The following is a 27,393-nucleotide window of genomic DNA, read 5'->3' on the forward strand; positions in this document are numbered from 1 at the left end:
TGCAGGGCAGGGAAGGACTAGAGAGAAAGTAATTGACCCAAGCACTGGAGATTTCATCTGAAACTGTGAGATTAAATGTTCAGTAGGAGGACTGCAAATAATTCGGCAGTGATTGTTAATGGGATTGTTACTGCTATGCCACATGTAAATAAGCATTACAAACAGCAGTGTAATCACAGACAAAACAGAAACAAGATGTTTCCAAAAAGAAAATTGCTGTTTCCCCTCTGCAATTGTATTTTTTAAAAATAATTTTAATTGTCCTTGCATCACCTGGTTGAAAGGAGCAGTTTAATGCAGTTTTGAGCAATCCAGTTGCAACACAGCAGGAAATTCCTGGCAATGCCATATACAGAATGCTCTCAATTGCGTATCCCCGAGTATTCGAAGTTTGACATTTATAGAGGGTGTAACACATGGAGAATTCAGGGCAAATTAAAATGAAAATACAGACCTTCGCATAGACAGATAAGGGGATGTCTGCTGAGACTCATACAGAGTTCACAGAGCAGAGGGGATTAAGTTGGGAATGTTCCCAGCAAGGGTAGGTCTGCTTTTCAGTAACCATATCTATAATGGTCAGACCTGGGGAAACTGGAGGAAAACATCAGTGTTTTAAGCAGCAGAGCAGAAGCTAAAAACCTTGAGTTTTCACCCCAGATTCTCTGAGTTACTGTGGGTGAGTGATTTTGTAAGTGCCAGCGTCCATTCAGCTATCAAAAGAAGTTACTGTCCCCAGCTCCCAGAAAGTTGTCAGGACCTGTGAAATAATGCTGGAGACTTTGCCTGCATTGTCAAAATGCTGGTAGCATTTACAGGAAGAAACCTAACAGTTACTTTACCCAGTGAAGAAACAGCTACTCACATTATCACAATGCCTATTCGTGAGGTAAGCATGACTCTGAGCTTGCCTAGTTTATCATATGAATAGTGCAACAGCTTTGCTTCTCCTAGGATTTTACAGCGCAGTGCATGCTAGACTATTTTATGTATCAGCTCTTCAAACATGGCCTCTCATTCTCACCCCAAATAGATGCTCAAGAAATGTAAAATAAATAAATGGATCGGGTTGCCTTCGAAGTGGGCCATGCTTTGAAAGGAAGGGATTTTCAGTTAGGGATTTTACTGTTTTAATGATGGAGACCCAGAGTCTCCTCTCTGGGTTCAGATTTTCCCTATACTGAAAGGATTTGAAGCAAGTATATTTATTTCCATGAAAAGCAGTTGAACAAATATCTTTGCAAGAGCTTTTTATCTTCTGCCTAGAGCATGTTTATATAACTGACCGATACATACTAATTTTGTTGGAAGTTCTTCTTGTATGAACACTGTAAGCAGTAATGAATGACTGATAAATGGTAAATTCTCCATCCTTAGAGGTTTATAAGATTTTGCTTAACAAAGTCATGGGAGACCTGATCTAGCATTGGCAACAATCCAGCTTTAAGTGAAAGGATGGTCTAGACAACTCCCAGAGCTCCCTTCCAATCGGCACTTCTGTGATGTTATCAGTGAATGCAGCTTGATTCTTGCTTCAGATACAGGATACTAACTGCTGTTTTTGCTTAATTGAAGCTTCCCTGTCACTTTCAGCTACACCAAACAATAGAACTTTAGATCTACTGCAAGAAATGCAGGGAAGATACCATTAAAACACATTCCCCTAATAAACAGGCTAACACCTTTCAGGAGTTTACTTGGGGACCTTAGAGATAAACCCTTAAAATTCAGCCAAAAAACTCTAGAAAGCCTGTTGGCCTTCTCAGTCATACTTACAGCTGATGGAAACAACAGGAGAGAGGGAAAGCTCATTTCCACTGCCTTGTTTATGCTACCACCTATAAGGTGAATCACATGGGCCATGCAGAAACCCTTGGAATTAGACTTGTGGACCCTAAAGTTGCAATTGGGAATGTGATGGAGACCAAGCAGCTTGAGGGCAGATTTTAAGAGGTGGTTTGGTATCTGTGCATGCTCATTGGTATCTACTGGGACTTTCAAGATTTTAAAAACCTTTCCCCTCAATTGACTGAAAACATTTCTCAGTTTTTGGCTACACAACACACTTAGGACCAAGGTCCTAAAGATTGGGACCTGGTTTCTGGTAAGTGTGAGCTGTTAGACTGTTTGCTAAAAAGCATAGTGTTGGCTTCCCCTGCTGTGTGCAGTCCTGCACCTCTTTCCTGTAAGGTTTGTATTTAATCAGTTTAAATCAATGTAAAGTGTCATCTCCTTTTACTACCCCAAGTACAAATCCTCCTCTCTGCAGGTGAGGCAAGTTTTCCTGGGTTACGTTTCTTTTGGGCAGGCAGAGCAACCCTAAGGCACCAGATGGAGAAGGCAGAGCACAAGCTTGGGCTGCGTTTCTTTTCTGAAGTCCCCAGGGAACTTAGACATGAACTACCGCCCTCTTTTCTTCCCATAGAGGTTGCTGCAGGGCATAATGAGATCCCTAATGAATGTTTGTTCTCTCACTGAGCTTGGATTTCTTAACTCCAGACTTCCTGAGCATAGCAAACTTACAATAATAGCAGGAGAGGGGAAGGACAGACACAACTGATTTATCCTGTTACCCTTTTTATTCTCCAAATTATGTTCTCATCCTCTAACATAGATGTCTACTCTTTGAAGCTTGGCTTAGGACTATGAATAGGACAGATATTCTACTGCCACTTGCAAGGGTAATAATTACCAGAGCTATTGATCCTCCTGCTGCAGACCAAAGTAACCGTGGCAGAAATAATGGTTAAAAAGAAATTTCCCTCTGTGATACAACACAATCCATCACACTGCGTTACATAGTGAAACCAGGAAGGACTCCACCAAACAGCAATAACTCGATTTATTTGTCCCAATAAGTTGACCTGGAACAAGAACCAGTATAGACAAAGCAAGACACAGGCCACGTATGTTCTGCTGCGTGAGGGCAACTGCTGCTCTGGGGGACTGGTTAATGTGTTACATGGTGTTACTGGGTTGAACTTTTGGCAGCTTTCTATCATGTTACTGACAGTGCTACGGTGAAGGTCAGACTATCTCTGAAGATTTGATTGTCCAGTTGATCTCTGGCCCCTTTTCCTGGCATTAGCTGTGGTGGGACCAGGAATGGAGAGCACAAGCCACCAGGGTGGGTGGAAGGGAAATGTTTTCACAGTTTGCACTCCCTGCTTTCAGATCCTGTGGGACTGGCCTGCTTGTCCTGCTTGTAAATGGGGGTTTGGCACACCCACTCTTGCTTCCTCAACACTTGCTCAACCTCCTGCTCCCAGTCCCAAGCAAATCATCTCTCCTCCAGGAGCCTCCAGGATCGGAGCCATGGCCAGCTGGGGGCCGTGCCAGAAGTGGAGGCCTTCCTCTTACCCTCTGGTGTTAACCCTTCTCTTCTCTAGCTATCACCTTTCCTCCTCCATCGCCTGCTGCTCTGCCGCAAAGAGACAGCTCCAGCCTGCTGGGCACTCTCCCCTCCCTCTTCCCCCAGCACCTGGCCTTCTGCCTGGGCTCAGAGCTGCTAGTTTCAGCTCCTCCTTGCAAGCCTCTCCCATTTCCGGACAGGCCCTGGCCCACTGCCCTTATCTCTTCCAGCCCCCGGGCTGTTTCCAGAGGAAAGTATAAAGGGGTTAACTTAGAGAGCAGAGGTGCAGTACAAGCGGCACCGAACCAGGCTGGGTTATCTGTTTTTCTGCTCTACGCGCCACATCCTGCTCTGCACCATGGGGAAAGATGGACTGCCCAGCAACTTTAACATCTTTCTCCTTCTCTTCTTCTTCCTTCCTGGAGATACCTCGCCCGTCTCGCCCGTCACAGAGCCGTAAGCTACACAGGGGGGTCCCAGGGCAGGCAGGAGAACTGGGCTTTATTCCTCTATCTGTTGCTTTGTGTCTCATCTTCTGCCTACTTTCCTTTACCTGGGGATAAAGACACCAGAACTGGGTAAAACATCTTCTGCCAGCAGCAGCTCTAGTGCTTCAGAGGGACCCAGAGCAGTCTGTGAAACTGAGATATCAGTAAAGCTGCAGCCAAAAAAAAAAAAAAAAGAAAAAAAAAAGAGGGAAAGAGCTTTTGCTTTTACAGAGAATTGACATGATTTCAGTGAAACTCTGCAACAAATTGTTTCTTTAGTTAAAAGACAACTTTTTATAGCTGTTTTATAGTCATTTACACATTCAGTTTTTCTAAAGTGAGACACTTTTTTATTTTTTATTTTTTGAAAAGACAATAAAACATTTCATTCATTATGTTACTCCCAAGTCAAGACGCCTAGGAGATGTGAGTGTTTTTTTGATTGATAACACACTCAAAACAAGAACAAATAACAGATTTGGCATGACCAGAAATTGTTTTATTTTTTAATTCACATTTTTCAGTCCAACCAATGGAATGAAAATTTCAGTCTCATACAGAGTTATGTAGAACTGTAAGGCTGTGACAGTTAAGGTCTGTGAGGTGCTAGCAGACTGCACGGGTACATTATACTTCATTCCTTTACCTCCTTTTGCCCCGTTTGTATGTGATGGAGTATGTATTGTGTGCACGTATGGAAGGCTGTGCTTGCAGTGTTTTGAGAAATACAGGGTAAGTGGACAGCAGGGTCAGGATCCAAGGGGCCAGAGCTTTCTCCCTGCAAACTGGCTGGTGGACATAAAGGTGTCAGAGCCTCCCATGCCACCAAGAGGAGTGCCCTACCTTACTACGCAGGTGTTGAGGTCCCTTCTACCAGTCACTTGCTGTTCTGGGGGTGAGGAGGCCAGACCTTGCCCACCCAAAAGGATGCACTGGTTGTCATTAGGTGGATCAGGTTTGATTCCCAGATGCAGTTCTGGGCAGCATGGCAACACCAAACTGCTCATGCTCTGCAAAGTGGTAGGCTGCCTAGGACAGAGCAGGGACCCACTGCTCACGATGACCCAGAAGTGCATCACTTCCCTGCAAAGAACTGAATTTGCTACAGAGTTTTGCTTAAGATCTGGCACCACACTGTGGTAATTTTGGATCCCTGTGAGGATTGAGAAAACGCTACAGATGGTTGGCAGAGCGGAGTCAATGCCATTTATTCACTAGGTACTGGCACTTGAATGACTCCTGAATGCTACTAACATAGTATGTTAATAGACTTTTTGCTCTTCTTGCCACAGGGTCCCAGGAAAGAACACTGCTATTGTGCTGGAACCTGGAAAAACATATCCTTTCCAGACATTTACATTGAGAATTTCCTGTGGTATTTTACTTTTGAGAGCTCTCTGCTTTCCTTTTGAGCTCTCTGCTTTCCTCTGCTATTACAGACATGCCAGAAATCTTACTACACTTCTAGAAAATGTAGCTCTCTCCCTGAACAGTGAGGGTTGTAGTCATCAGATTGGTTTATTTGCCCTTTCTGTACAGCTCCTTCCACCTGTTCCTGCTCCTCTGACCTAGCCTTCCCTCTCTTTCTAGGCAATACATGGTGCTGCTGCCCTTTCTGATACACACCGATGCTCCTGAGAAAGTCTGTGTTCAGCTGACCCACCTGAACGAGTCTGTGACGCTGAGTGCCACGCTTGAGTATCAAGGGGAAAACAGGAGCCTGATTGATGATGTGGTGTCGGAGAAGGATATATTCACCTGCATCCCTTTCTCTGTGAGCATCTAATCCCTTTAGGCTGATTCATTGCACCAAGGATAAACTGTAAGGGCACTGAATAGTAATGAACAGAGTAACACTGTATAGGTATTCACTTTCCTCTTGACCGCAGGTATGTTCATGTCCATCCTCAAAACCCTGTCGCAGCTGAGCTCTCCTTAGCATGATATCTGAATGGGAAATGCTCAGTCCTGGAAAGCCAGCCCCTCCCTAAGACAGGAGGAGGAGATGTATAAGGATCTGACATATCTGGTTTGGAAAAGGAAATGTTATGCAAGGACTAGAGACATTATCTGAAGGAGGAAAGGGATTACTCCATAACCCCTGTGAATGTCAGAAGGACAGAAAGATTTTGATCAGGGCATTAAGAATTTCTTGAAACTGAGTGGCAGAATTGTGAGTTCCTTTACTGCACAATACTTGCACAATCACTACACAGCTGTAGGGAAGTACAGGAATATGGGACAAGTAAAGATCAGTCTCTTGTTCCTGATTTTATTCTTCTTCACCTCTGTGTTGGGTCTGTCAGGATTATATTAGATTTGTTATTTTAGGAAGGCCAGTTCAGTTCAACAGGCTTTTACAGGCAGTCCATAACATAGTTGCCTTCTTGTCATTCTCCAGCTTCCAAAATTAAGCAGCCAGTCACCAGCCACATTTATCACTGTGAGAGTGAAGGGGGAGACCCTGCAGTTCAGCAGCCGCAAGACGGTGTTGGTCAAGAATTCTGAGAGCTTGGTCTTCGTCCAGACAGACAAACCTATCTACAAGCCTGGACAGACAGGTACCAGGGAAGGGGTGAAGATTTGCATTTGAAGCAGAAATTACTACTAAAACTGTCCAGTCTTAGTGCTTTCAGTGGGGGTCAGAAGAGCAGTCTCTCATAGCTGAGTTGTATGTTTTTAATCCTCCATGTGGGAACAATTTGGGGAACTTTAAAGTACATGCATGTAACTGGGGCACCTGCGCACACTCCCTGTGCCACTGGGAGTTCTGTTGTTGTGGTCCATGCAGTTTGGATTCCCTTCCATAGAGTTTTGATCCCCTTTGTTAAAACCACAAAAACTGGAGCAATGACTGGCTATTTGTCCTATAGAAAACAGGATCAAAATTCAGGCTAAGTTGTGAGATAGTTTTCAAAGTGGCAGCTGATTTTGCTCAACGAAGATATGAAGATAGAGAGAACTATATAAGCTACTACTTCCAGGCCATTCATCATCTAAACTTGGCCTGGACAGGGATGAATGTCGTAAAAGAGACACTGAATTCTCTGTCCGTGCAGAGCCAACACAAATTTGCAGCCAGGTGCCAAAATTATTTTCTTGCATTCACTCTTCCTAAGAAGTCAATCTAGTTAGAGAAAAAATTAGAAGACCCATGCTAATTCCAGTGTAAAGATGTATCTTTGCAAAGTAGGCAAAGACAAATTTATTTTTGGTCCCAATTAATCAGTTTCTGATGCCCACAGTCAGTAAGATGTTCCCACTACTATGGATTTGCTCTTAATATCCTGTAATTAATATAATTTCTTATATGGGCAGCATAGCATGACATAGCTTTGTAGTGAATGAGATTTCCATAGAAGAGAACAACTGTTCTCTGTTGTGCTGTGTTTGCAAACAATGTTTTCTGCTTGGTGACTGCACTGTGAAACCTCACTATATGTTTTTCTCCATCAGTTCTGTTCAGAATTGTTTCTCTGGATGAAAACTTTCACCCCGTGAATGAGGTGGCAAGTATAACACTTCCTTTTCAATAGTCGTTTGGCCTTAAATCTTCTATGTGTGAAAAGTAAGGAAAGAAATGTCTTTTGGAAAGACAGTTGTGCAGTTCCCAGGTTATCTCAGATCTTGTTAACAGGATCTGTTCTTCAGATTTCTGCATAAGACTGCCTCTGCATTCTTGGAAAGGTTTGAGAATGTAGCTGCAAATGAACAATGGTGTAAACACCTCAGCAGTGAGCAAATCTGCCACTATCACAGTGGACATCTGCTCTAGCTGGTATTCCAGATAATCCAACGTTAGTAATTTCAGGTGACTTTTCTGTCCTGGGTGAATACGTGATACAAATGATGCCACTCTCTTGATGTATTTCAAAATGCATGATTGCTCCATATCAGGGACTTTCTTCCTTATCCCACTGCATTATCAGCTAGTTCCCTGAAACATGGTTGTAGCCATGGTCATTTGACTGTACTGTTTGCGCTCTGTCTAAATGTGCATTCTAAATATGCTGTTTCATTTCTTCCCTTTCTAGTTTCCGCTGGTTTATATTGAGGTATGTACAGACGTGAAATTCACGTTCAGATCTATAAACTTGCCAGTTCCTCAAGATGTTTCTTGTTTATTTTATTTATATAGCAGGTCTGTAATATTTATTCAAACACATAAAGCTTTAACTCGTATGTGCCAACCATGTACTCTGGGCCCAGAGCTCATTTTGTTGTCCAGCCCTGGGCTCCCCACAACAATCCTGCTATTCCTGCCCTACAGCCTCCTGTGGTACTGGGGGTGGGCCTCTCCTCACTGTTTTTGTTAGTGCTTTTTAGTTATTGCAGCCTCACACTGTTCTCACAATTTCCTTGTGCTCTCATTATCTATAGGACCCAAAGAAAAACCGTCTGTACCAGTGGACAAAGGCAGAGTTAAAGGGGGGGTTAATCCAGCTGTTCTTCAACCTCACCTCTGAACCCATCCAAGGAACCTACTCTGTGGTGGTACAGAAAGCCTCTGGGAAGACAATCCAGCATCCCTTCTCTGTGGAGGAGTATGGTAACTGTTGCTGCAGTTTCAGGTTCCTTGCAGCTAGCCCAATGGGGCATGAAAGATTAATTGAACAGAGCGGTAGATCTGATCAGGACGTCCTACATGGCTGGAAAATGTCTCTCTGTCCTCTCCCTCCCAAGCATCATTCTTTTTGGAGAAGAGAAGACTGACGGACTTGGGCTATCTGTCTTCACTCCTCCCTAAGTCCCAGGCCATGCAGTGCAGTGCTCCCAACTGCCTATATCAGGAAAGCTCCCAGCGTGAGCAAGTGTGCTTGTAGCAGTCTATGTTGTTGACCAGTGGCTATACCTCCTTTCAGAGGTGATTTAAAGCCACAACCTCATCTTTAGCTGGCTACACACGTCAAGTGTGATGCTATGAGTCTAGGTCTCACCTGCCTGAGTTGGAAAGTCCTGACTTTTTGGTGTATGCGCAGGCTGTAAATTCAGATCTTGCTTGTCCTCCCCCACAGGCTAAGCCTGTAGCTGTTGTGATGCCTTAATGCCTTAACATATCCCTGGTGATTTCATCCCTGTGCCAGTCCCATCTGCTTGGCTAGGAAATATGATCCTAATACAAATCTGCACATGGCTCCTCCTTCCCCTGCCTTCCCTTCCAGTAGTCATTGCTTCCCTCAACACCCCAGCAAGCCAGCTGCAGCCTTCGTTTAATAGTCTGCTATGATCATGTAGCCAGGATGAGTCTTCTGGAAGCCCACTGTCCTCTTTAATTTGCATGGCTGCCCTGAATTCCTCCTAGTTCTCCCAAGATAGTCACTGTCCACAAACCTTCTTGCAGCTGGGTTTGGATGTGATGTTACTCTGTGGTGAGTCAGCAGGGAAGCTACAGCTTCTTTCCTATTTTCCAAACTGCTAAAGTCTACATGCTTTGGAAATGCAAAGACCAGGCTGCAGTCCTAGCTCTGTATGGTTTTGAAAGATCTCTGTTGACCTAACTGTCTGTTTTAATGTATCATACTGCTGTGGGACTGATAGCCCTTGTGTTACCTAAAGAGCTGCTGTATTTTAATAGTTGGTGTAACAATCCTGTCTTCTTACCTGACACAGTGGCTGGCTGAATGCCGGTGGCTTTCATTGACTTCGGTGGGATGTGCAGATGACACTGGCCACTAAAATCTGGCCAGTTAGATGCTAAAAGCTTTCAGAACGTTTGTAAGAATAACCTTTGAGCAGCCTTTGGGTCTCAATTCTTATGTTATTCCCCACCATATAGACTATTTTCCTTTGGTTTTGCTGCAGTGCTGCCAAAATTTGAAGTAACGGTGAAAATGCCCAAGGTGATCACCATTCTTGATGAGAAGCTGAAGGTGACAGTTTGTGGCTTGTGAGTGTCATTCTTCTTTCAGTCCTTGGTTACTGGTTTCCCCTCAGCTACTGATGAAGGTCCTGTTGGGAGACTTCATTATATTTCTCAATCATTTGTGGGGTTCTAGGACCAAATAGACTACATATACCATTAGACAAAAGGCTTTACAATTATTGCTTAGGACACTTTGTAATGTAGAAACATATTGTTTTTCTGTTTCTTTTTTTTTTTTTTGAGAGTATTTTTGCATATTTTTTGACATATGAGAGTCATAGAGGATGTAAGATTAGGTGCTGTTCTAGAGAAGAGGTCTTTGTTTAGCTCAACTCAGAATTGCATTTTAAATGTGGCTTCTACTGTCAATGCTGTGAGAAAACCATAAGTGATGTTTCCTTTGGGTTATGTCGTTCAATTCTGCATGGCATGTTCCACGCATCCTGCAGGAAGAGACGCAGCATGGGATGAAAAGTGAGCTGAAAGACCCAATGCACATACATAGATAAACCAGGTGCATCTGAATTGGGTGGTGATGTAGGTACTTGCAACATGTTCTCCAAGACTAGGTGTACTCTCAACTGAATAAGCATTATAATAACTGATTTCTGCAGGCTTATGTCTTATTCATAGGAATCAGGTTAAGACTCAGTGCTTCTGCCCTCATTGCCAACCTTGATCCTGAAAAGTTACCAAATTTCTTGCTGCCTTTTACTTCCTACGATGACCCTGCTGTATCATGGAGGTGGTTCTAGGGAAGAGTTTTGGCTCCACTGGGGGTGAGCTAATCAGTTTCTCCATTCCTTTTACGTTCCTCATGGCTCTGTTTTTCTTTCTATCCTCCCTGCTTGTAGATACACATTTGGGAAGCCTGTTCCTGGCCTCGTGAGCTTCCGTGTGTGCAGGAAGTTTCAATACTCATCCACTTGCTACGGTGAAGAGTCTAAGGGAGTGTGTGATGAGTTCTCTGGACAGGTGAGTCATGATCATTCCTGGGGGCAAAGTGATAGGAGAAAATGTGGTTTATTGAGCATGCCTTTTAGGTACAAGTTTGCTCTGATGGAGTAGGTACAAGCATGAGTGTGAAGAGGGGACAAACTCCATGTATTTTAAGAAAGCCTTAAGAAGAAAAGAAGATTGGGTGCAAGGTTAAATGTGAAAGGCCTGTGCTGTAAGAAAGATGTGTGTAAAGGCAAGAAGCTGATAGAAAAGGAAAAGGTAAAAAAAATAATAAAATAAAATCCAGGAGACTAGAGAGTATAAGGGAAAAATGAGATAGAATAGGTATGCATGGTGAATGCAGAGTTGGGGTTGGCTTGCACTAGAGTCAGTGTGTGGGATCAGAATTTCTTGTTTGAGACAGGAAAGGAACAGAAAACAGGGGAGGAGTTTGAGCAAAGAGGAAAGGAATATGAATTTAGCAGCAGTGATTAAGACAGATAGATACCCCCCTGACACACACACACTATTATCACACCGGCAAGTCTACAGAGCAATACTGAATGGCGTTTGGAGCATGGACAAGTTCACTAGTGCTAACTTAATTGACAGAAAGTGAAGGTGATAGCAGTTGTGGAAGTAGGCTAGGACAAGAGAGCAAGCAGAAGAGAGCATGGTTCTTGGAATGTGGAACAGCATCATCCCCACAGTTGCCTCTGCCACTGTGCTGTAATCCATGCTAAATGGAAATATGAACATTGCGGTGCTAAATTCTGTTCCAGGTAGCTCTTCCCTTGACTGTGAAGACCTGTCTTGTACATGAAGATGATAATGAGAGGTGGCAAGCTTTGGAAATACTTTTCCAGCTGTTTTATTCTTTCTACACATACACAAACTTTATGTATGGATTATGTATCACTTGTGCATTTTAGGTCAGCAGCTATATTCTAATGTGCCTGACACCTGGCAAATGGTTCCTGTGTGGCATACACAAGAATAATTCTCTATGCTTCTGTATCAAGTGTTTAGAATACCAAACTTCATAAACACACACATAAACAAAAATCTTCTAGGTTGCACATTCTTTGCTCTGATGTTCCTGCAGATACTTCAGAATGCTCCTTGCCAAGTTATTTAGGTGCTTTTCCAGTTTTGATAAAAATTAAGAAGAGAATGACCTGTGAGGCTGTGAGCTTCTCTTCCACCTAAACACAGCACACAATGATGGAATCATTAAGTTGGAAAAATGTCATGCACATGAGACTATAGCAGCCTTTTTGTTTTCCTCCAGCAGACAGACAACCATGGTTGCGTTTCTGAAGTGGTAAAAACCAAGTTATTCCAGCTCAAGAGAAGTGGATATGAGAATAAGCTCCATGTAGAGGCTAAGATTAAAGAGGAGGAAACAGGTACGAATGATCTAGATCAAAGAGACACATAATAAGCCCTGGAGAGGCCAGCAGAGGGGCCTGCTGAATCAGATTGAGGGAGAAAAGCAGACTCCCAGTTCTGGAATCTTAAAGCTTCCTACCTGGATACCAGGAGCATCAACTAAATTTCTTGTCCAGCAAAGGAAGATTGACCTGGAGCAAAAATAATTGATGTCAGGGAAAGGCAAATTAATTCTTCAATCTTCTTCCTGCAGGAGTGGTGTTGACTGGAACAAGCTTCTCCGAGATCACAAACACCATCAGCAAAATCACCTTTGAGAATTCAGACTCACACTACAAACCTGGAATCCCCTTCTTTGGACAGGTAGGGAAACTGTGAGAAGTGGAGTATCATAAGTGCTTAACAGTTATGCTACTGAACCTCCTGGGTGGGCGCATGCCCACATCTGCAAAGATGCTGAACCTCAGTGTTGCTGCTAATCCCTGATGACCTCCTCCCTTCTTCAGGCTCTCTAACCTGAGAACAGCAGCTGAGAGCATAGCCCTGATTCTGCTTTCCCCTCTGTCCTTGTGATCCCTCTTCTTCAGTCAAGTCACATTTTGCTTCTCTTGTCTCCTGCTTAATAGGAGGCCTTAACTGGTGTGAATGCATGTCAGTCTCTGTGCCCACTCTTCTGGCACAGAGGTGGAGATAAGAAAGAGACAAAGCAATAAGATTCAGAAAGTTCACAGCCCTCTCTGGAAGAGAGAGGTGATGTACATGCAAAGTGCCATGGAAACTTCCCTGTCTCAGATGGACCCAACATCCTCAGCTTGGTGACTGTACAGGTGGCAGACACTGTTCTCCTGTATCATATTGTTTTTGTTCCTGCAGGTGAAACTTGAGGATGGGTCTGGTGCTCCTATTGCCAATGAAACTGTGAGGATTTCTTTCCAAGGAGGCCAGGAAACCAACTACACAACAAATGAAGAGGGCAGGGTACAGTTTTCCCTGAACACTTCCATGCTGGAATCGGAATCTGCTGGAATTACAGTGAGTCATGGGGGCAAAGTGATGAAGTGACCAGCAGGGCTGGAGGGGGAGTACTTCTGAAGTTTCTACTATATATACAGAAGCACTTAGCTTCTTGATCCTGGTTGTCTTTGCCAACCTTAGCATCACTATGGTGGAAATAGCCATGCAACAGACCAGGTTGCCATGTGACAGTTGCACTTATCTTGTATTTGATTTCAGCTTGGCAATAGTAATATAGGGTTAAAAGGAACATCAAGAGATCATATAGTCTGTTCTGCTCCAAGGGATCACCAACCCTACCTAGACAAATCTGTATCAAGGATGCGTCTAACTTATTCTTAAAAATCTCTCATGGTGGAGTGCTGCTAGTGCTTCACTGTCTTTTCAGCTAAATGATTTCTCAGGTGTCTCATCTAAGCATCTCTCAAGGTTTAGTTTAGCATTCTGAGATTCTAAACTCCTTCCCTTCTTCCCTCCTTCTCTCCCTCCTTCCTTTCTTCCCCTGCCATAAATAGGAAAACAGTATGAACCATTCACAGAAATTCTCTCTGTGGTGTGGAGTTCATTTATCTGGAAGAAGTGCTGCTGAGCATCCTTTTGTTAGTGGAAAATGCAATATATATGTAACATACACATTTCCTAATATTTCACCTTGGAATAAGGCACTTTGTCTAGAATTATATTTGTTTTTTCTCCATACAATTCTTTTGTCACAGATTAAAACCATTAAAAAATATCTAGAAGTTACCACAATGTGCTTGAAGGTTGCAGAATTTTGCAAGATAAAGAAAAGGCAAGATTTTCTAAGTGTAGTGAGAAAGATAAAGAAATAAGGGCATGGAAAGCGCATGAAATACTGAAATAGCACCCTTAGAAATGTGAAATATTTTCCCCTCACTCTTATTTTTAGGAAGACATGGCCTCTCAACCCCTAAACTTCTGTTCTATTTAGGTTTTGAATTCTCAATTGGAGAATTTTCCTCCTTTTCCATAGCATCCTCAGCTTGATCCTGGTGCTAGTAATTCCTGAACTGGACAGCACCATCTGTTCTCCAGTGCCAGTAATGAGAATAAAAATTAAAATTGGTTTATTTTCTCTTTAAACTAACTGAGAATTAGAGAGGGCAAGATATTAAGGTAAAGAGTCCATATGCTGATACTGACAGTAAGTAAACAACCAACACAATTCAGTCTATTTGAGACAAAGCCCAGCTTCTCTGGGATTGAGTCATTCCCAGTTATTTGCTCAGGATACCGCCACCCTGTCTGTCTTACATCTTCCAGGCACATGTTTCTGGTTTTGGTAGAACACCTTTTTGTTTTAAGTACAAAAAATACCAAACCTGTAACACTAGACCATGAATGTTGGTCCCAGTTCATCTGCCTGTGTTTGAGGATCTCTGTGTGTGTTTTCTCCGTTTCCAGGCAACTCATAAAGTACACTCCTACTGCTTTGACCATTCCTGGGTTTCTCCAAATTATGCACAAGACCATCTCTATATAAAGCGCTTTTACTCCCCTAGTAAAAGCTTTCTCAAAATTGAGCCCAAGTCTGAGGTGCTAAGCTGCGGCTCCCCCACAGAGGTGCGGGTGCACTACATCCTTACACCAGAGGCCATAGGAGAGGAGAAGAAAATCGTCTTTTACTACCTGGTAAGTCTGCGCTTCCCATACAGTCAGGTTGTCACTGGTAATTGTAGGGGAGGTGGAGATGGAAATTGTGGTTTGAGGCAGCAGGCTTTAAACACTTCCCCCTCATCCTCTACATGTTCTTTTCCCAGGAAAAGTAGGGTCAAGGAGTGAGGATGTCCCAGTGTCCCCTGGGTGAGCACTGGGATTCTGCTACAGGGAGGCAGAGAACAGCTGAGCAGGATGCAACCAGCTCCCTGTTGCTCACACATAAACACTCAGTTACTCTCCTCTCAGGTCTCCCTCTTTAAGGTTTAGCTCATGCCTAACCTCAGTCACAGCAGGGTTTCTCCTTCCATTCAGGTGATGGCCAAAGGAATCATCAAGCAAGCAGGCACCAGCATTCTGGATTTGGACCAGGAAAGTGGTAAGTTTCCCTCCCCTGCCATATTGTCTCTGTCCTGTGAGGCTATGCAACTGTGGCAGACACAGAGGCTGCTTCCATGTGCAGTGCAGGGATCCCTATATCCATGTTCCCTAGGATTTGGGAAGAGTTTGAGCTTTCTTTTCTGTCTTTACTTGTTTTTAGCACAGATTTGCGCTAACCCCTGTACCAGCTGTCTTCTGACACTGTATTTCTGAGACTCCAGTGCTCCTCAGAGACACAGTCTGGTGGCTTGTTTTTAGAAACTCAACCAAAATTCAGCTTGCTTATGCACTGTAGAACAGGACTTGAAACAGACCTTTTCAGTCAGACAGTGAGACTTACGCATCTCTTTGAAAACAAATTCATCCCAGTTGGAGGCCTAGAGTTTCATTATGGCTAGAATGAAGTTCATCATCAAGGAAAAGCTGGAAATTTGGCTGCCCCGTGAGCAGGTTTCCTGTACTTCAACTTTTTGCTCTTGTTTTGTTAGCCAATGGGGTCTTCTTGCTACAGTTGCCTGTGCAAACTGATATTGCTCCAGTGGCCCAAGTGCTTGTCTACACCACTACTCCTAGCAGGGAGGTGATTGCTGATTCAGCCAAGTTCAACATAGAAAAATGTTTCAGCAATAAGGTAAGTGATCACTTCTTGAGGGAGCAGCCATTAGACTGCAACCTGACAAAGCTTTTTTTGGATTTAGCCTGGCCAAGCTCATTTATTTAGATTTGCTAACACTGGACAAGCCACCAATAAATTGTTCTATGTAGCTTCACTGCTTTTTGGTTTGTACTAGCTTGGAGGAGATCAACTCCTGGAGAAAAAATGCTAGCAGGGATTACACTGCTAAAACCTCTCTTATCAACAAGTCATAGTCACTGATCTCACAGACGGTTTGGGGTAAGAAAAGGGGAGGCCATGTATCTTATGTCATACTGCAACACATGTATTTCACTCCTTTTCACACAAATTCATTCTAAGAATGATGTGGCATCTTGTGTGGTCACAGAGCAAAAATAAAACACACACAGCCCCAGTCCAGTAGGCACATCTAATATTTGCCAGATCTTTCAATTCTCCTACACTGTAATTTCTGTTATATGTAAATGAAGCTAAACCTTGCTTAAACCTGCCATCTGTACTGAGCAATGAATGGTGGTGCTCCAGTAGCACTGATGCTCCAGTAGCACTGCATTTCAGCTGAAAGAGGTCAGAAAAGTAAAGCCTTCTGTGATCATATAGACAACGATTCTCTTGCTGCCCCACATATTCATTATGCAAAAGATCAGAATGATGTATGAGCAGCCCTAAGAAGAGAGGATCCTCAAGCTGCCATTAGGGCTTCAAAATAATAGTACACTGTTAAAGGCAGTCCCTTGTCCCACCAAAAGCTAAACTAAATGAGTTCTTGAGATTGGTGTTACTGTAAGACACTGGACACATGAATTTTCTTTTTATCTTAAAGGTCATTCTGTGCACTGTATTAAAGTCTAGGCACATGCTAAGTGCCAATTAATTTATGTGATTAGGTACTGCTTTCCTCTCCAAAAGCATCCTGGATTCAAAGCTGGTGTCAGCCTGGCTGGGACAGACTTTGGGCCATCAGTATGCTAGACATTGTTTCTAGTAGCAAGCTTGCTACATTCATTGTTCTGCTGTTTCCTCAAGAATATTTTTTTTTGCATTCACAAGGTTGGGAGACCACCCTGGGAGAGATGAGGGTTGTCAGCAAAAGGCATTGTGTGGTCTCACTGGGACATGAAGGAGACTGGCAGCTAGTGCAGCTTTGTCAGGGAACGTGTTTAGTGTAAGGATGCTTTGATTGCTGTATGTTAGGGGAGCATTTGTATTGCTGATGAGAGGGAAGATCTATGCAGGTCAGGCATTTTATTACAAAACCATGTGAGATAGTGTTGAAACCAGCTTTGCTAGAAAGAACTTGCAGGGCAGAGGTTAGTAGGAGATCATTAGAGTTGTGAATTAGGTTTTGAGGAAGGCACATTAGTCTGGCAGGCCTCAACCAACAAGCCAGTTCTTCAGAGCCATCACCAGCCAGCACATATTACAGTATTGCTCCAAGGTATCACTGCTTCTCATGTTACCAGTGAATCTGCCAAGCGAGGTCGTTGCTTGTTGAAGCTTGTTCAAAACCACGCTCAGCTGTCTGAACAGATCTAGCCACTATGTGGGATTATCTCATCACATTCGCAGTGGCCATAAAACCCCCAAATGCCTTAAAAGTTATGAACAGTTGCGATGCTTAAGTTGACAAGAACTGTTAGTACTGATTCCTCTGGCACTGCAGGAAGGAAACCCAACAACATGGTAGCACAGAGGGAAGGGTGTGTGTATACATGTCTGTGTGGGATTCATAGGGTCAGGACTGATGCTCAATTGGAGTCTTGCAAGGCTAGGGCATCTGTGACGTAGCTATTCCTGTGGATACAGGTGGACTTGAGCTTCTCTCCTTCTGAAGGCCTGCCTTCTTCTGACACTCACTTGCTGTTCAAAGCCTCCCCAAACTCCCTCTGTGCTGTCCGTGCTGTGGACAAGAGTGTTCTCCTCATGAAGCCAGAAGCTGACCTGTCACCTGCCTCTGTAAGTACTTAATTTGTGTAGCACCTCAAAGCCTGGTCAGAGCAAGAGCAACCCACAGGAATGCTGTCCTGTGCTGTTGTTTATCTTCAGTGGGCAAAATCTGAGAACTGGGCAGCAGCTGTTTGTTTGGGATTTTGCATGACTGTAGGAATGGTAACTGGGAAACCCTGTTAAGGAAGCTGCTTCTCATGTCCAGAGCCAAAAGCTGTCCTGTATTTAATGATGATTTTTCAGTTTTTCTCTCTAAACATGGATTTATTTTACTGGAGTAGCATCTAGAAGCGTCAAAGAGTTTATTCCCCTCATGCTAAGCAGCAAATGACATTGCCAGAATAGGGACAAAGGGCTGCAGCCAGGCTGGCCGCTGTAATTTTTCATATTTTTTAGCCGTAGTAACCAGAGTAACATACTGTCCATAGCAAAAAAGTCAATATCTCCAAATTTGGATGTCTCCTTGGACTTTCAGTTTCCTATTGCAACCACTTCAGGGAGGACCATGGCTGTGTGGATTTGACTGTTACGGTGCTTGTGTCCAACTCCTTTCATTGTGACAGTGGACACTGAAAAATGACAAATGTCCTGGCTTCTTCTGCCCAGGTGTATAGCTTGCTACCAGTGAAGGAATTGCACGGCTATCACTATGGTTCAGACATACTTTTGGACGAGCCCCTGGAAGAATGTGTCATCTTGAAGAATATAGTTGTGGATGGGATCACCTATTCTCCAGTAACGGATAGGAACGAAGATGACACTTACAACATCCTAAAAGTAAAACCTTCTTGCATGTTTGAGGGGTGAAGTGGGAGAAGGAATGAAAGTGCGTAAGCCTTTTGTGGCATGATGCAACATAAGGAAATGACTTGTGAATCTCAACAGTCTGACACTGAGTTCAGTGAGAGTCATAAGCTTCACCTGTCTTGATAGCTGTACTCCTGACTTGAATTGATCAGTCTTAAAATTTTCTCTTTACATGAAAAGCTTTGGGGTTGGCTTGAATTGAGGTTCTGACTCAAGTTCTGTGCCACTACCATTACCCCATATAAATCAGTATGTCTTTGAGCTACATTGTAGCCACAGATGTTACCTTCCAAATGGGAGACTCCATATCTAATCTCTGGCTCATCCTGAGCCCTAGTCTGGAATCAGCCTGGAGTCAGTGCCTGACAGACAAAGGGGATCTATCCCTTGACTTCTCTGAGCCACCTGGGCACCCAGACCCAGGGCTGGGGGGATCGTCTCAAGGTCCAATCCACAGACCATAACAGCTTCTGCTTTTGAAGCAATAAAATACTAACATCAAATCTGCTGTGTAAACCTCATCTGGAATCAGTAACAACAACAAAAAAAACATCTTGTGTTTCTCTTCCTTAGGAAATGGGTTTAAAGGTTTTCACAAATTCCAAGGTGAAGAAACCTAGGTATTGCAACACTGGCAATTACATACCTGTAGGAATCCCAGTTCCAAGTGCACTCATGACATCTGAACATGCAATGAGGACAAGCGGTAAAGGAATTGAGTCTTGCTGTCATCTCTGTTCTGAACAGAGATCCTATCTGTTTTTTGGGGGGGTAGATAAACAAGAGTGATGAAGTGGGGAGTTCACAGATGTCATCTTCAGCATGAGCATGGGGCATGTCTCTTTTGCTGGGTTGTAAAGGCCTATAGACAGGCTTAAACAAATATAGAAATAAATATAGAAATTAATTTAGCCAAAGTATACATGAACAAAACTAGAAGTTAGTTAAGGACTTTTTATCTTTGTCTGTTTCGGTGGATTTCTCTTTCCTTTTGTCAAAGCCAAGCATACAAGGTCATAAACAGCTCTTTCCTCTAAGCTGCTCATTTTTACTTCATGAAGTGTTGCCTCACACACTATGAGTTTTGCTGGGGACCAGTGGGTAACACGGAAGAGCTAGGCCTTGCTAGTAAACCCTGACCCTGAAACTTCACTGCTTATAGTACCAGTGCTCACTACAGCAACAGCAAGCATCTGCTGCCAGCACAGCTTCTAATTGTTGTGTATATTGCCACTTTCTCAGACCAAAGCATGATGCTGATGTAGATCTTGTTTGTTTGGAATTATCATCCTTAGACTCTAGAATGTATGCCCCATCAATGGCCGGTGTCAGTTCTCCTGAAGAGCTGACAGAGACAGTCCGAAAGTATTTCCCAGAAACGTGGATCTGGAGTTTAGTATCTGTAAGGTGAGTGCCTTGGGCTGGTTCCTCTCTACCTTTTATAATAGTATTGGTTTTACAAGATGAAAACGTGAATTTCATGTCTACCAAGCCTTTTCAATGCCAAGAAGTCCTTCACTGTTTGCAGAGATCAGTTGGCATTCCCCTGTGATGGAACTGCCTTTATCTGTGGTTAGGTTTGTCCATGTAGTAGTAGTGAGTTTGGAAGATGTGCAGTGCCCAATATAGTGTGGCCAATCATACAGCCATTACGATTCATTAGGCTGAAAGGGGTACTGATAGTCACCAAATCCCATAAAAATCACCCTGTCCTTTCTCTCTGTGTCTCGCCAGCTCTGAAGGAAATGCTGAACTAGATGTGACCATCCCCGACACCATCACCGAGTGGAAAGCCAGTGCATTCTGCACTTCATCAGACACAGGCTTTGGCCTGTCCCCAACAGTGTCCCTCAGAGCCTTCCAGCCCTTCTTTGTAGAGCTCACCCTGCCTTACTCTGTAGTGCGTGGTGAGGCCTTCACGCTGAAAGCCACAATTTTCAGCTATCTGACAGCCTGCATAAGGGTATGGAAGATTGAAATCCTTCTCTGTACCCATGTACCTTCTTGTACACTTCTTGCCTTCACCTAACCTTCTTATCTCTGAGTAGCCTTAGACCCTTCACCCCTGAAATTCTTATGTGTTTTCCTACATACTCCAAACAGCCAAATCCAACTCCAGCTCTCTGCTTCTTTGCCACAGAAGAAATAGCTATTGCTATTTTTTCCCGTCTCTCTGATATGTTCTCCCTGTCTCTCAAGATCACCCCTCCTTGATTACACCTCTCTCTACAAATGGCAGGTCAGTGTGACTTTGGCTCAGTCTACTCAATTTCTGGCAACTCCAGTGGAAAAGGAGGAAGAATCTCATTGTCTCTGTGAGAACGGGAGGAAAACGGTGGCTTGGCTGGTGACTCCCAGATCTCTAGGTAAAAGTCTCAGAGTACTGAAAACTGCAGGGAGGGTTTCCCTGTGCTGTTCTCCCAGTTCAGTATCTGGTGTCAGAGCTACATAGTTTCCTGGGAAATACTGTGGCTGAGTGTCTCATCTCTGGTTATGCAGGATGTAAAGGCTGGTGGACTCATAGCGTGCAAGGCCATGTCTGGCACTATGTGCAATTTCATCAAGTGTTACAGGCCTTGGACATCAACTTCTGAAGCCAGAGACTTTGCTGGCTGGCAGGGACATTCTGTCAGTTCCATTTATGTCAGAAATTTGATGGTTGCTCCACGAGACCTTCACACTTTGATGTTGTTGTTACATGTTGTGGTAGCAGCCATGGTCTGCATGCCAAGTAGCAGAATGCTGAACAGCCATGAGGCTGATGAGTCCCACCACAGTGGTGCCCTAAGTTCTGGAAAAGAGCCACCAAAATAGTCACCTTTCAGTGGCAGTGCAGCCCATCTGCTCCAGCATGCTTTTCATGATTTAGGTAGCTAAATTCCTGTGGGAAAGAAGCTGGGCTCAGCTGTGATGGGAAATCCCTACCTATGGGCCTGCAGGTTGAAACTCCCAGAAATGTAAGTGAATCCTATTTCCTGGTGCTGCCCAGCAGGACTGGCTGACCCCTGTTTCCTCCAGGGCAGGTGGAGTTCTCGGTGAGCGCTGAGGCCCTGCAAAACCAGCAGCCCTGCGGGAACGCCATAGTGGAGACCCCTGAGAAAGGACGGAAGGACACAGTCATCAGACAGCTGCTGGTGGAGGTATGTGGGCTGTGGGCAGGGGAAGACTGAGCTGTCTCACAGGCTAGAGTGTTCACTGCATAGACACATGAAACAGAGCTCTAGGCGGTCACTACACCGTGTGGTGATATGATGGTCTTACATTATCTCTGGCAGGGCTACATAAAGGTTGCAGGTTAATAACTGTGCAATGTGTCTCCCCCCAGTATTTTAAACTTTTCCCATGTCCCACTGTAAACAGTTTACCAGTCAGCACACGCTGTCTCTCTGTTAGCTGAGTAGCCAAGCAAACTGCTTCTTAAGCTGAGCGTTACACAGTTCTGTTTGCTACCATAGCTTGGCACCATGGTGAAGGCAGGGGAATCACAAGCACCTAAGGGAGTTAGATGCCTGCAGAAAAGTCCCCACAAACTCCAGATATTATAAAAGTCCATGAAAACATGTTAAAATTGTACAGCTTATCCATTTCCTATGGCAAGAAGAGTTGCTGATACTGCATGGTATAGAAGGAAATGTTATGTGGCAGTACTGCAGCTTTTATAGGAAAATGCTAGTTTATTATGCTGGGTGTTGTAAATCTGACAGAAATATTCTGTGTTCTTAGCCTTTCTCTTAATGCTTGCATACTATGTTGTATTGTACCAGTAGTGTCATCGCATATTACAGTGCACATCTTTACTTCCTATTGTCAACAGATGCTTTTTTTTTTTTTTTCATAAGGCATCTGCAGGTTTATGATAAATAGCACTGCAGACACCTTCCAGGCAGCCCTCTAGAGCTACTGTGAGCTTTTGCTAGCAAAAGCACTTACTATAAGCTGTAGTACTTGTTAAAATGATGCAGGAGTTTCACTTCATACAGCAGTTACAATAGTCACCCATGTGATAGTCCTGCAGCATCATCCCTCTCCTTCTGCTGTCCTTCATCCATGTACAACACCAATCGTTTTGGATTCTGGATTTTTTTTACTTTTTATTTTTTTTATTTTTACGCTTAAATTATTATTTCAGAGCTCTTTCTTTAAATTCCAGGAAGTGTTTGTGACTGCCTTTCCTTCTCCAGTTCACTCACTTTTCTTTTCACTCTGTTCTTAGGGATGTTGTTAAGGATCCCTCTGCCTGTATTTCCTGTTTCAATAACTTCTCATTTCTCTTGTTTTTCTTCATCCCACCCAAGCCTGAAGGAGTTGAGAAGGAAACAGCCCAGAACTCTGTGCTCTGTGCAAAAGGTAAGGCCTTCCCTCCCCGCCCTCTCCATTTGTTCTTGTGTGGGTGATGGGAGGGACATGCCTGGAGGAGGAAAATAGTGCTGCCTCTACCATTTTCTAGACAGGCTGATATTTCTAGATAATCAGAACATACCCCATCACTTGGAACCCTGAGACCTATTTCTTTATAGCAAGTGATGAAGGGAAGAGGAGGCTTTCCTGATGTTCCACTGAAGCCCCTTGCCCTTACATTAGACAGTTTTGGGGACTGTACTGAAACTGTTTGGTCTTGTTTCTCTCTCAGGAAAGACTTTGCAGGAGTTTTCCCTGTCTCTCCCCTCAAACGTGGTGCAAGACTCAGGCAGAGCGTATTTCTCAGTGCTGGGTGAGTGAGCTGCCTAGGAAGGATCTGATGGGAGAAAGAACCATGTACTGTTTCTGCCTGCCTGCCTGCCTGTGTTGGCCTCCAACCTCACAGCTCTTTCTCCTGGTTCCCAGTACACCTCACTCCTGCATTTCATCCCTTCTGTCTCAAGTACTTTCCCTTCTATTTCTGCTCTTCTTGTTCCCCTTTCTGCACTTCATTCCACTCAGGGTCCTCTGCGGTGCCCTAAACGTTGACTCACTACCCTCCTTTTCTGTGTTGCTCTGTGTTTCATTCCAGGATCATTATCAATACAGATTTTCTTTTGTTCTTCTCTGTCATCTCCTGCTTCTCTTGTTCTGTAGCTTCCTCTGATTCTGGTAGCCAGCCCTGAATTTTGTTAATATCCCTCTCATATCTCCTGTTCCTTAGGTGACATTATGGGCACTGCCATGCAGAACCTGCACCAGCTCCTCCAGATGCCATTTGGCTGCGGGGAACAGAACATGGTCCTGTTTGCACCCAACATCTATGTCCTGGACTATCTGAACAAGACAGGGCAGCTGAGTGAGGAGATCAAATCCAAGGCCATTGGATACTTAGTGAGCGGTGAGCTCACACAACTTTTGCGTCTGCTTTGGATTTTTTCCAGATCCACTGTGGCTTTCTTCTGTCAAATGCTGGCCAGATGTGCAAAGAGAGCATCTCTCTTGTTCAGATCATCTCTTCTGTATGCCTGAGAATCCCCTTCCATGTTTGTTCCTTTATTATTCTCCGTTTCTTAAGTATTAGGGTACCCAGTCATTGTACCCTCTTTTCTCTGCTCCCTAACAGTGTTGCAATGCAGTGCACAGTTGCGAGGTGACCCACTATAGTAGCTTGTTGTCATTAATGTGTCCTGCCTGCCTTTTGAAGAAAGACAGGTGCTACTTCTCCTCATGCAGTATAAAAAGTGAATGGAGGTAGGGGTGTATCAGTACTTATTTGCTAGTATAGGACTGACCTGCTCCTCTCTCTTTTGCTTTTGCTGTAACAGCTGTTTTTATGTTCCCTCTGAATCTTGCTTTAACTCTTTGTTGCAGGTTATCAGAGGCAGCTGAACTACAAGCACGCAGATGGCTCTTACAGTACCTTTGGACCACGCTATGGCCAAACAGGGAACACCTGGTGAGATTTGAGTGTCATCCGTGCCTCCCCTGTATCCTCTCTTTCTCAGCTACACAGCTATAATACATGCTGTATGATGGTAAATAGGAAATGCTGTTGTAGATAAGCAGACTTTTCAGAGATATTCTGGTCCCTGTGCTGCCTCTCACTCGATTAAAGAGACTGCATCAGCCAGTTATGTAGCTGAAGCACCTCCTCCCACCTGCAACTCTGAGGACCATGATGGATAAAAAGGAAAGAAATAAGTTGGGAAAGAAGGGAGCAGGTATTTTACATCCCAACTGGACAAAGCTGAAGAGTTGCAGTGACAGCTCTTCTAGAGCAGCATCTGCTGAGAAGGCTGCTGGGAAAGGTATTTTTATATAAGTCAAAAGGGTGATAATCTGAGAGCAGTGCTGTATCGTTATTTTTCAAAAGTGTTTGTCTGTTACTAAGCAAAGACATCTTAGAGAAAAGTGTGTGTTGCCAGTGTGACTTACTGCAAAACTTTGAGTTGCTTCAGCATATCATTGTCGTGCATTTTCAACTTAGGTAATGGTAAAAATAGATGATTTCATCGCCTTCTGTTTGCTTTTAGTCCTTGTGTCTCAACAGAACATTGGCCTCTCACTACATGCTTGTTTCTTCCCATAACTGCTTTGTAACAGCTCTAGCTTCTCAGCTCACTCTTTTAATATGTTCTACTGTATTCATAGTTTTACTGACACATCTGGGGAATTCTGGGAAACCCATGAGACATGAATTTCTAGTGAGAGTCCTGCCAGCAGACCATGAGCTATGAGGGATTGATTCTTCCCTGTCATTTTGATTATTACTGTCATGCTGATGTTAAGCTAATTGGCATACAATTCTCTGCTTTTTCCAAAGAGATTTGTTTAGATGCAGATCAACAGTCTTTGTCCTCCAAACTGTAGCCTCAATGCAAAAGGATCATAGGGTTTTATAGGCCCAGAGACAGAGGAGAAATCAAGGTGAGAAACTATTTTTTGACAGATATTTTGAAGTTAAGATGTACTTGTGGTCCAACTAATTGGCCTTTCATTCCCCAGGCCTTCCTGCCTTCTTCCAGACAGGTGATGTGCACATGAGATGGACAGTGGGCCTGCACAGCCCCTCTCACTGCTCTTTCTTCATTACAGGCTCACGGCCTTTGTCCTGAAGTCCTTTGCCCAGGCCCGGCCTCACATCTTCATAGATGAAAGGCACATCCAGGATGCTTTGAGGTGGCTGTCCTACAAACAGAAAGAGAATGGCTGTTTCCACAGTTCTGGGACACTCCTGAACAATGCCATGAAGGTAGCATGCCTGCCTGGTTGGCTTTTAGTTAAGCTGGCACTTGACCATAAGTCAGATGGGTGCAGCTGAGCTTCTTGAGCACCCAGGCAGATAGAGAAATCCCATGTCAATGGCAAGAAGTAATGAGACAGAGGCCATTCTGTATGATTGCCGTGACAGGAAGAAGAGTCCAGGCAAACCTGCAGTATAAAAGTGGCAATGATAGCACCACATGAGCAGCAATGGGGAGGAGGAAAGCTAAAGGGTCTACAGTACAGAATAAAGTATTACCACAGCAACGGTAGAAAAAAATGAAGAGGAGAAAATATGTCACTAAACATCTACCTTTGTCTTTTCTGACAGGGTGGAGTGGACAACGAGGTCTCGCTGACGGCCTACATCACTATTGCACTGCTGGAAATTCCTCTGCCTGTAACTGTATGTGACTGCACCCTAATTTGAGTCAGTCTAGGATGACGCAGTACTGTCCAGAATTTGACCCAGACTGGAAAAAGAACACAGCTGTTGGTTCCTGTGATATAGGAATTATGTGCTGTCATGTTAGACATTTCAGAAAAATACCGTACTCTGTATGTCCCTAGACTTTATTCTGGCAGACCCCACTTCAGCATCCAGGGGAATGATGTGTAGTTAGTAAGGCACAAACCTCATCTATTCCCAGCCTTCCAAAAATTGGTTCTCTCTCCACAGCACTCAGTGGTGCGTAATGCTCTCTTCTGCCTGGAAACAGCAGCAAATGGGAAAGAAAACCACGTGTACACCAAGGCACTGCTGGCGTACGCCTTTGCTCTGGCAGGAATGGAGGAGAAGCGGAAGGCGTTGCTTGGCTCACTTGAAAAGGAAGCAGTGAAAAAGGGTGAGCGTTCCTGGTGGGACGTTGCTTTCTTCCAGCCCACAGACCTTATCTTTTCCTTTGATAAAATGGCTTTTGTTGGTGGGGCAGTGGGTACAGGAAATGGCTTGTGTGGGTGGGGAAAAGTGTAGGGAGAGGAAACACTTGTGCAAGGAGGTTGCATTTTTGACAGCTCCCTCTCAGTGTCCGGTTCTACTTCTCTGCTCTGAGGGGATTCCTCAGGAGGCACTGCACACCACACCATCGGTGCTCAGCAAAAGCATGGCTCTGCTAGCATCTCACCTCGGTCTGCTCTTCTTGTAACGCCAACCACTGCTTAGTAAAGGCTTAGCAATGTTTATGGCCGCTCCTTCCTCCCAGCGGATGTGCTCGACACAGAACAAAGTACAGAGGATGATAAACCAGGGAAGAGAGAGATGTGCTGATACAGAAGACAAACATACGGGTCATTTCAGAGGTGCTAGCGTAAGCTAAGTGTCTTGCAGGAAACCGCATAAAAACTCAGAACTGTTCTGGTAAAGTCAGCCTGAACAGTCAGTTTGCCCAAGCGTTGTCTGTCAGGGTGGTGGAGGAAGCGTCATCAGCACCTTCTGCCCTCTGCACCTGCGGGTGGCTCTCAAGCCCTGCTCTCATTTTCCCTCATGGAGCTTGTTACTTGTCCCACCCAGGCATCTCTACTCAAAATGGGACGGTGTCCCAGCCTAGTGCTCTATGTAGATCTCTGCTCCTTGAGGTGTCCAAGCCCTTAAATGCCTCCACGAGCGTGGAGTTTAAGTGGAAGTGGTATCCTGGCGCGAAGACAGGGCCTCAGCACTCCGAGACTAGTTGTAAACATGCAATGAGTGAGGCGCTGTTTCACCCTTCCTGTTTCATCCTGTAGTTGCATGCTG

General features: G+C 44.2%; 1 protein-coding gene across 2 annotated transcripts in view; it reads left to right on the forward strand.

Annotated features, from left to right (window-relative positions):
* The first annotated feature begins 3,550 nt into the window (after positions 1-3,550).
* A2M (alpha-2-macroglobulin) overlaps positions 3,551-27,393 on the forward strand; it is a 28,178-nt gene continuing 4,335 nt past the window's right edge. The window contains exons 1-28 of one of the 2 annotated variants that reach the window (XM_080592697.1): positions 3,551-3,808; positions 5,431-5,614; positions 6,242-6,401; positions 7,297-7,349; positions 7,875-7,895; positions 8,221-8,389; positions 9,643-9,727; positions 10,558-10,678; positions 11,934-12,051; positions 12,288-12,397; positions 12,908-13,066; positions 14,474-14,701; positions 15,041-15,104; positions 15,595-15,737; positions 17,550-17,699; positions 18,297-18,467; positions 19,071-19,203; positions 19,793-19,904; positions 20,232-20,460; positions 20,737-20,863; positions 21,516-21,637; positions 22,793-22,844; positions 23,128-23,208; positions 23,620-23,796; positions 24,270-24,354; positions 25,494-25,650; positions 25,993-26,067; positions 26,341-26,506. In XM_080592697.1, the coding sequence (XP_080448823.1) occupies positions 3,711-3,808; positions 5,431-5,614; positions 6,242-6,401; positions 7,297-7,349; positions 7,875-7,895; positions 8,221-8,389; positions 9,643-9,727; positions 10,558-10,678; positions 11,934-12,051; positions 12,288-12,397; positions 12,908-13,066; positions 14,474-14,701; positions 15,041-15,104; positions 15,595-15,737; positions 17,550-17,699; positions 18,297-18,467; positions 19,071-19,203; positions 19,793-19,904; positions 20,232-20,460; positions 20,737-20,863; positions 21,516-21,637; positions 22,793-22,844; positions 23,128-23,208; positions 23,620-23,796; positions 24,270-24,354; positions 25,494-25,650; positions 25,993-26,067; positions 26,341-26,506 (3,550 nt within the window). In that variant the 5' untranslated portion in view covers positions 3,551-3,710. The remainder of the gene's footprint in view (positions 3,809-5,430; positions 5,615-6,241; positions 6,402-7,296; positions 7,350-7,874; positions 7,896-8,220; positions 8,390-9,642; positions 9,728-10,557; positions 10,679-11,933; positions 12,052-12,287; positions 12,398-12,907; positions 13,067-14,473; positions 14,702-15,040; positions 15,105-15,594; positions 15,738-17,549; positions 17,700-18,296; positions 18,468-19,070; positions 19,204-19,792; positions 19,905-20,231; positions 20,461-20,736; positions 20,864-21,515; positions 21,638-22,792; positions 22,845-23,127; positions 23,209-23,619; positions 23,797-24,269; positions 24,355-25,493; positions 25,651-25,992; positions 26,068-26,340; positions 26,507-27,393) is intronic. The other variant, XM_080592698.1, reaches the window with a different exon arrangement.

The sequence above is a fragment of the Anser brachyrhynchus genome (assembly GCF_964034855.1).
Source record: "Anser brachyrhynchus genome assembly, chromosome: 1".
Lineage (NCBI taxonomy): Eukaryota > Metazoa > Chordata > Aves > Anseriformes > Anatidae > Anser > Anser brachyrhynchus.